Raw genomic sequence first — 9277 nt, forward strand, 5'->3', positions numbered from 1 at the left:
CCGTTCCAGTCATTTTGACCATTGCCGGAGGTCATTCTGAAATCAACTTGTTCAGAAAAATTCAGCTTACGAAGCCACTTCCGTTTGGCGATTTCACATTTGGTAGAATTCTCTCAAATGTCTCTCAAAGCAATGCCCCAAAGACAATAAAAAAAAAAACAAAAAAAAAACGATCTTTTGATTTTGACTCAAGAGTCACATTGGCCATTTCCAGATGTCTTGACAAGACTATTCAGCTTGCTATCATTTGTATTTATTCTGTTCAATTGACAGCAATTACTCTCTCGTGTGACATTTTGAAGTCGCGTGGTCTCCACGAAGGTTGCCGCGGGCTAATTTTAAACTCGATTTCCAATATTTGTCGTTCGCGAGCACAAAAAGCAAACAAACTGACTTGTGTTTAATTGTGACTTTTCCAAATAAAGGCGCGCGCTCCAACGCATCTTTGTTGTTGTGCTCCCGCCGCCGCTGTCGGCCGGGGAAAAACGAGCCGCCTCCCACAGAGAAGCTGGCAACCATCTTTGAAGCTAAAAATAGCACGCGGAGCTGAGCGAGAGAGCGAGCCGCCGCCGCCGCCGCCGCCATCACAAGCCAACCAGCTCACACGGCCGACCAAAACGCTCCCGCTGGGATTCATCGACGGCGGGAGGCGCCACACCCAACCCGCGGCGGGGGCCGCTGATGGTCCTGACCAACGGTTCGGTTGATTCGGAACGCCGCAGGCTCTTTTCTCGATGATCGATTCTTCTCCAAACACGTTTTTTTTTTTTTTTTTTAATTAGCTGAGACGACTTCAGCTAGCGGCAAGCATTTATTTCTCTTTTAAATTATCTCAAACATTCCTCTTCCAAATGAAATTAAACTTTTTACACTCGTTTATGACTTTTGACAGCCAGGGGATCGATTTTCATCCGGCTCACAGGAATAAGCAAAGACAATTTACAATTTAAATTAAATTTGTCGAAAAAATGAATTACGCTTCATGGAATATGTGAGAAAACTCAGCATTTTCAATGTTCAGTTGATCAAACCAGACTTAGACGGTATCCCGGCGACACTGACACACTTTGCACCCATTGCCCCATTTTTTTTTTTTGTATTTGAACATACGCAATGTCATGAAATTCAAAGACAACATAAAATGACATCGCAAGACCAATCTGAGAGAATCCTGAAGGCCTGTGGCTAACGCGCGAGCTCACTAGAATATATTGGCACCGAGGGGAATAACTTTTGTTCCTTCCCGCTAAGTGTGTGTCTCAATAAACGCAGCGTCAGCATCTTGCTCTCTGGGCTAATTACTTTGTTTACTGCTGCGGCCTCACGAACAGACGCTGGGTTGAATCCTTAACAAACTCAGCGCCACCTTCGAGGTCTAAGCGACCTTGATAGCATGCTAACACGTCTGTTCGCTGTCAAAAGCAGGGATTACCGGCAACTACTTTCGGTCCAAACACCATTCTGTGTGAGCCATGCTAATGTTAGCTTAACCTATTGCTGTGTTAGTTAGTTAGTTTATTGACGCAGTAGTCAAAAGTGTGGGTGTCATATACCGCATTTTACACCAAGATTTTTTTCATCGTATCAAATGATGGGTTTATTAATTGCAACTGAATTATAAATACATCATACTTTATTCTACACCAACGAAAAAAAAAACGACATGCATGCTGAATGTTGGTGACATTCATTTGATTCAATGACAATTTACCATTTCATTAAATTTAACTATTTTAGCATGTTTGAAATGTGCTTAATTAAATGGTTGGTTGGGGTAAAACCCTGAACTCGTAGCCATTACAGGGTGTGCCGATACACATAAAGGTATATCTATATAATTTTTAGCCTCATGGACAGAAGAATCCAAAATATGACCTCATCATCGTGCTTTGAAGTTAGCATCTAGCAATTAGCTCACGTGGACGCTCAGCTAGCTAGACGGCTCAAGTGGGGAGATGGAAAACTGCCAGGCAATAAAGGAACGTCCACGAACAGGATCTTGACGGGGAATGCCGATGATGTGAGCGTCTTGTCGTCTCTGAGCTTGCAAGGCATTCTGGGACAATTTGTCAGAGGGCCGCGTTGAATAATTCAGCCTCCTCTCTGGATATTGACCATGTTTCTCTTCCTCCTGGTTAATATTTCATTTCAACCCCCCCCCCGCCGACAGACATTCCTGGGTCATGAATCAAAGTGAAATACAGCGTCATGACTTCTTCCGATGCGTTAGCTTAGCATATGACAGACAGTTGAGAGTAAGCTACTGCAATTGAGTAAAGGTATTGTTTTCGAGATGTTCCCTTTTATCAGTCTCAGGACTCAGCGATACCACGAGTACTTATGAAAGGTCCAATTTCAATGAACACAATGACAGATAATTCAAACATTGTGACAGTTGTGGTCCCACCGGCTAAATGATAGCTTCATATCTCCAAAAAAGCTCAAGAAAAACACAACGCACTAATGTATTATCGTCATCATCATCAGCACTATTCATCATCATGATTCTGTCTAAAATGTTGACCATTTCGATACGTGTTCAAATGTATTTCACTCCAAGTGTACCTAAAGAAGTGACAGGTGGAGTTGAGATGATTGACAGAGTTTCAGACAGAGAGCAGCTTCACAGCATCCTTCCGAAATTCAACTCCAGCGACAAAATTAGACTCAAATACTCAGGAAAGCACATTCCTCCAACATCACACAAAAGGCGCCGCTTACTCCAATAGACTCGAAGGTCTGGTAAAAGAAGAGTAAGAGAAGGGCGGCATCCCGTATTCCCTTTCATCATGTCATCACTGAGCGTTTTCCTGCACCGACATCGAATTTGGCTTCAGGTGCGCACGCTGAGAAGCGGGTGACTGAGAGCAAGACGAGAACACGTGTGCGGGGACGAGCCAAACAAAGCCGCTTCCAATGCGACGCATGCAAAAAGCATCCTTCATGCATGAGGATGATGAATAAATCAGCATGACTTAAACGCGCGTATCCGCACTTAAAACAACAAACAAGCTCTGACCGCAAACACATGCGAGGCATTTTAAAATCACAGCCCGGATCCACGTGCCGACTGCCACTTTTGGGAAGTTGGACGAAGCGACATGCCGTGCAAATCTCATGACTATTCCGACAATTTGCCAGATGCCCGCCCGCTCCAAAAAAACCCCAAAACAAAACAAAACAACTCACATGGTTTGGAGATAAACCGGCCCCCTGAGTGTTTGCTTTGCCTTAAGAACAAAAATGTAAGATATGACCACCGTAATGGTGGCAGTAAACTGAACACAAATGACCTCAAAGCAAGCAGCAGTTTGGCAGACCCAATTAGTCAATAATTGTCAGGAAAAAAAATGGACCCAAGCTTTTTGTTGCCCCCATTGTTTGAAGTTCACTGTCAAACAAAAGAAAAAGTACATATTGTGCAATTAAAACAAATTACTTCAACTGAAGAATGCCCCCCCCGTCCCCAGCTTAATACTAACATATAATGGGAAACAGCATAGAGAGGATATTAAGCAGCATCGGCCCCGTACAACACATGACAATGTAATAACACGCACAGGCATATATTATTTATCTTCTGCCAAGAAAGGCTAATATCAAATGGAGGAGCTGACCTGTATTGTTAATCTGTAGGTTTGCAATTTTCACTATTGGAGAAGGAGATAGTGCATAGTGGGCCAGGCGGCCACGTTTATTTTGAAAACCACTTTCTGGTCACTGAGGTGAGGCCACGCGTACAGTCTTGCAAAAGTAAGGAGCCGAAAGGTTTCACTTACCTTCGCTCCTTCAAAAGATGCAAATACCACTTTTATTTGTTTTTTTTTTTTTCAAAATGCAGCATCATCGTATCAGAAAGAAATTCTCAAAGGAGGCACACGTCATGCTCAGTTGTAGATTGTGGGTGGAGTTTTAAACAATTTTTCATCACTTCGTTTTTTTATTTTGTTCTGTTTTGTTTTTTTAATGATCATGAGTAAAACAACAAAATTCATTTTCAAAATGAAATTCAGCACTACTCCTCAAATGATGTGAAAAGTTCCATACCATATAATACTCCAAATCATGCGTCACTGAAAGGCGGCAAATCACAGACTGGTTCCATCTTGGCGGGCACGAGCGCGTCCGTCCGTCCGTCCGTCCGTCCGTCCGTCCGTCTACATTGCGCGACCCGAGTCACAGATGGCCGCTTCCTCGGCGCTTAATGAAAGCAGCCAGCCAAGCCAACGCAGCCATTCGGCAGCGCCGCGTACATTCCTCTTTAATGGGCATTAATGTGAAAATGATGGCCTTGGCGAATCAAAGCGGCATGTGGGTGGCAACGGAAGGTAGCGGCCAGCCAGAGAGCATTTAAAAGCCGAACTTTTCTTCCACGCGAGGAGGAGGAGTGACATTTTCCCAAGGATATCTATCAAGCCGCCTAAATGGTTTTCATGTGCACTCACCAGAAGTGGCGCTTTTTTTTTTTTTTCCTCATGATTAATTAATAAATGAAAGCATGTTGATAAATGGCTCCCGTTTCTCCTCCCGCTAATAAAAATGATATCATTTGTTCCCTTCTTTCTAATTATCTGGCGAGGAGGGGGTGAAAAGTATTCCGCGGCGAAATCTCCAGAATTTTTCATTATCGGCCCCACAAAAGAAGGCAAGAGCACCTTGCCGCCGCCGCCGCCGCCGCCGCCACTTTATAACACGCCACAGCACTTTTAAATTACGCTTTTTGTTCAACACTTTTTCCAATTAGAGGCCGGTGCGCGTCCTGCGACTGTCAGCTAATTGGTAATTATGACCAACTTGTAACACGCGCCCTGGAATTCTTATCAAGGAAAAATATACACAGTCGGAGGCACAAATCAAGCTACACTTTCCGACACGCGTGTACTAAGAAGAAGAAAAAATAAAATCGGCTTATAGCTCATTCGCTCGTTTTGTCCTTCTCATCGACATGGTCAGAAGTAGTCAAGTGCAACAATAAATCCACAACTCATCAAGTATCAAACGAATCAACGACTAAGACTTCATCACATCTTGGAGACCTTGATCAATGTCAAATGTTTTGACTCGTGCTGGCGGCAACGAACGCCGTGTGGGCTTTCTCTTGAACAATCACCCAAGTCTGCTCTCTTCATGCGACCAAACAACAGGATGCGCCCCAGACGGACACTTGTATGCAGCTGCGTTGTTACAAATTGAGGAATGGCTACTTGAACACAAATGGCAAAGCAACACATGTAGACAGACATAATACTCAAAGGCATGTATTCTACGATGAATATATTCTAATATACTCACGTATATATATTCCCCCCGGTTACCGGTGCACGGAGAGAGTTAATACCGTCCACCGTGTGTCCAATCAGGGGGCGTTGTCAAGTTGTAATGACCCAGGAAAGGTCAGCATGTGTGACCGACTTCTGGATCCTGTTTCATTCCCTCCCCCCAAAGAGAGAAAACCCGGCCGGCGCTCGCATCGGGGAGGCGTCCCGAAAATGCGGTGTTGAAAGCAGGAGACATTTATCACGCAGGATGAATTGTTTGTGGCGTCAGCCCGTCATCGATCACTGGAGCGATGCCGATCAATAGCAAGTGTACATAACAAGATTTGAGACGAAGAAGAAACAGGACGAGGACGAGGCGGCAAAAATCTCGAGTCATTTACCAAAACACGACATGACGCTTCTTCTTCATCGTCTTTTTTTTTTTCCCTTGCCCTCACCCTTTTTGTTCTCGACGACGCTTTTGATGATGTCGTCAAACACATCGTGATTTGAATATCAAACAAAGATAACCTGAATTGATCGCCAGAGGGGAAATTCAGGTGTTACAATAGTTCAAGATAAATCAATAAACGCGCCCCTTTACAACAACAAAAAGACTCAGCTGCCACAGTCCTTGAGTTCAGACGCTTGCAGTTCCGCAAGTTGCCTGTTGGTGGGCTCAAGTGGACTCAAGAGAAAAGCGATCCACACGTACGAACCACCTTTTTTCCAATCCCAAACCTTTTTCAGTGACTTGCAAATGTTCACCATTTGCATTGGCGCTCGGTTGCGGAGCCCCGCCTACACCGAAGGTTGCGATCCTTTAAAAAGCCGGACGCCAACGGAGTCCTATCAATTTACTTGACGGAGGCGAGGCTGTGTTTACTTTGGGCATCCGCCTGGGGCGCGCAGAGGACAAAAAGGGAACCAAAGCTGAGCCGCTTCCTGTTGGCATGCCCCCGCCCCCCCCGCCCCCCTCATCTAATGTGAGCTGCCCCGCTGAGCTTGCGCTGCTCTCCATCACCGCCAGCCTCGGTGGAATTAGCGTTAATGAGCAGAAAAGTTAATTTAGTTAAGAGACAATCAACAATGCAGACGCCAGCGTGGGGGCAATCGAATTAAGCAGAGCAATAAAGCACAACCGAAAGCAGCAACTTTGACTTTTTGGGCCATCGGGAGGTGTCCCGCGACACTTTCGGTACTCAAGGTAGAGCCTGATTTTCGAAAGGTCACTCCACTGAAACTCTGGCGCTTCCAAATTCTCCAAGGTGAAAACCAGCGGCGCTGCCTGAAATGCCCGACGACGGGCCACCTTCACTTTGACACCCGTTGCCGATTGGGCAATCATTTGTTAGCACGGCACGCTAAGCCTCCAGCGCCAGGCGTAAACATCCGGAACATCCAGACAGATTTGGGGGCCTTCACGCCGGTTGAGGTGGCCTCGCGGCGCTTGTCAATGATATCGATCGCGACTGGTCTGTCCGCCTTTGGGAATGTCACGCGCTCAAAGCAAGAAGAGAAGAAAACGTGTCAGCTCGCCATCTATCAGATCAACGAGCAAGCTGGACGGTCATCAACTTGATCGATAGAAGCAATCGCCTTGGGGTCACGTGATCAACGACGCCCGCTCCTCACCGCGGTGCAGTTGAACCCACCGCTCATTAACTCCATCTTCGGAGAGACATTAAAGATATCGCCCCGATCGTTCGACTCTTGTCAGGTGCGAGACAATGCGAGGAAGGCGCCCGGGAGGGTTCGTGCAAATCAGAGTCAGCATTTTCAGGCCAACATCCTTTTGGAACCTTCAAATTAAACCCCGTCGATCACTGTTACTTCACTCTTGTGAAGGTGCTGGACAAGCACAGGAAGTCACCCAAGAAGTTCAATTCAACTCTAAATGAGGTATTTCAGAATAAAAGTGACATCTCTCAATGTGTCATTACCTCCGTTTTTTTTTTGAGTACCAACCAAACTCCTAAATTATCGCAGCATGGCAACCAGGATGTTTCATGAAGCTTTAATGAAGCAACACATGACGATAGTCAAAACAATTTGCCAGTTATCACTCGGCACTTGAAATGACCACAAAGGCAGCCAGGAAGGTTCATTCAAATCTGGCGTCGCCTTTCAGAATGAAAGTGAGAAAATACAGACGGGGCGGCGCATTCATTCAGGCGCTCGAAGATGCCAAGATGGCACCCAGGAAGTTTCACGAGAAACGACGTGCCGGGAGTTGTCGCGTAAGCAGCTTGACTTACGCGTTTTGTGGTGTCCACGCCTGTGGGCGGCGGTGGTGGTGGCCCCTGCGGTGGTATGTTCCGAAGTCCACATCTGCGTGGAGTCGTGGAGCACGGTGGGATTAGACGGAGACGGGGTGGATGTTCTCAGGTTGGTGCGAGGCGGCGCGGTAAAACCCACGGGAAGGCGTCCGTTCCGATTGGCGTGTTTCCGAGGGGTGGCCAGGCTGCCCGAGGCCCCGCCTGTTCTCGGGTTAGCCGTGGTGGTCACGGTAGATCGAGTTCTACCTCTCCCGGCGGTTACGGTTTTTGGCGCGTGGTCCACCGTAGGGGTGGTCGTGATGGTGGTGGTGGTGGTGGTCGTGGCGGTCGTGGTGGTCTCGGGTCCTTTGGGAACCCCGCTGGGCTTGGAGAGGAAGATGGGGTCCTGTCCTATCCGGTTGGCATCCACCAGATCCGTCGGGACGTAATCCCGCACGGTCCCGACCACGATCCACTTGAGGAGCATCAGACTCAAGCCCAAGCCGATGAATCCGATGAGGAGCGGGACCATGCAGAGCCACGTCTGCTGGCGGGGCCACAGGGCGCACCCCAAAGGGCCCCGGTCTCGGGCCGGGCCCTCGGCGCGGGCCGCGGAGGTACCCGAGGTCCCCGCCGGCTCCGGTTCCTCCAGGATCACCGCGCCCGTCCCGCCGGCCCTGGAACACTCGCTCATCCTCGCGGGCCCTTCTTCACGGCTCATTGGGGGTTAATCCTGCGCTCGGCATGTGTCACAAACGTTCCGGACCGAGGTGGAGATGACACGAGGCGCTGATAATCCACGCGCGGAGAAGGCGCCGAGGACAAAAGGAACATGCGTGGAGAGTCGGTGCGCCGAGACGATCGGACGATTAGTCTGCCTTCGATTTGCGACCGACTCCCAACTTGGAGGGGACGGGAAGAAAGCAGAGAAGACGGAACGGACGGCAGGGTGGGAAGGCTCCGTATCCGCGCATGAGAGTGCGGCGCTGCAGCAAAAAAAAAAAAAAAAAAAGAAAAAAAATCCAAACCCAATTCCTACTTAGCATGCACACGAACGCCTCACCATGTCCTTGCGTGTGTGCGCAGGAAAATATCCAATTCCCAGATGCAGGATGATCCAGCAGCTTTTTGCCCCGCGAGGGTCCCACCGCACCACAATTCTCTCTCTCCCGACGGACTTTGCCCTGCCTCGCTTGGATTTCTTCTTGTTTCAACCCTTTTGACAGTTGATTCCGCCGCTCGTCCCGATGCACAAAAGCAACAATTCAGAGTGCAGAAGCGGTGGCGGGAGGAGGAAGAGGAGAAGGGGGGGGGGGGAGGAGGAGGAGGAGAAGGGCAGCGGGATGGAGGGGGTGTGTTGTCACGCAGCGCTATCACAGGGCGGATTATTCTGCTCAAGCGACGACGCATGATCCCGCTTCCTTTGCGCAGCCGGCTTTGGATCGCGTTTCCCTCCCGGATGACCAGCGATCCGGTGGGAACATTCCCGAACGGAGGAAATTCCAAAGCAAAGAAGAAAAAACAAAAACCAAAAACAATCACAAAAATCCAGTCTGGAGATTCTCCAAAGGCGTCCGCCGCCCCAGCAGCCCTCGGCGTCACCCCGCGGAGGCTAGCGACATCGGGTCCGATGGCCGAGATGCGGGCGAGCGCACACGCAGGTGCCGCCTGGAGAGGCAGAGGACGAGTGAGAAGAGGGAGGACGGGAGGGGAGGGAGGGAGGATGGAGAGAGCGAGCGAGAGAGAGAGATTGGGGGGGGG

At 48.6% G+C, this 9277-nt stretch overlaps 1 protein-coding gene across 3 annotated transcripts in view; it reads right to left on the reverse strand.

The window, feature by feature from the left end:
- Positions 1 to 9196, reverse strand: part of nrg3a (neuregulin 3a) — a 141330-nt gene extending 132134 nt beyond the window's left edge. For all 3 annotated transcript variants that reach the window (XM_019860381.1, XM_019860382.1, XM_019860380.1), the window contains exon 1: positions 7517 to 9196. In XM_019860381.1, the coding sequence (XP_019715940.1) occupies positions 7517 to 8237 (721 nt within the window). In that variant the 5' untranslated portion in view covers positions 8238 to 9196. The remainder of the gene's footprint in view (positions 1 to 7516) is intronic.
- Positions 9197 to 9277: the final 81 nt, after the last annotated feature.

Source organism: Hippocampus comes, unplaced genomic scaffold, assembly GCF_001891065.2.
Source record: "Hippocampus comes isolate QL1 unplaced genomic scaffold, H_comes_QL1_v1.1 scaffold39, whole genome shotgun sequence".
NCBI lineage: Eukaryota > Metazoa > Chordata > Actinopteri > Syngnathiformes > Syngnathidae > Hippocampus > Hippocampus comes.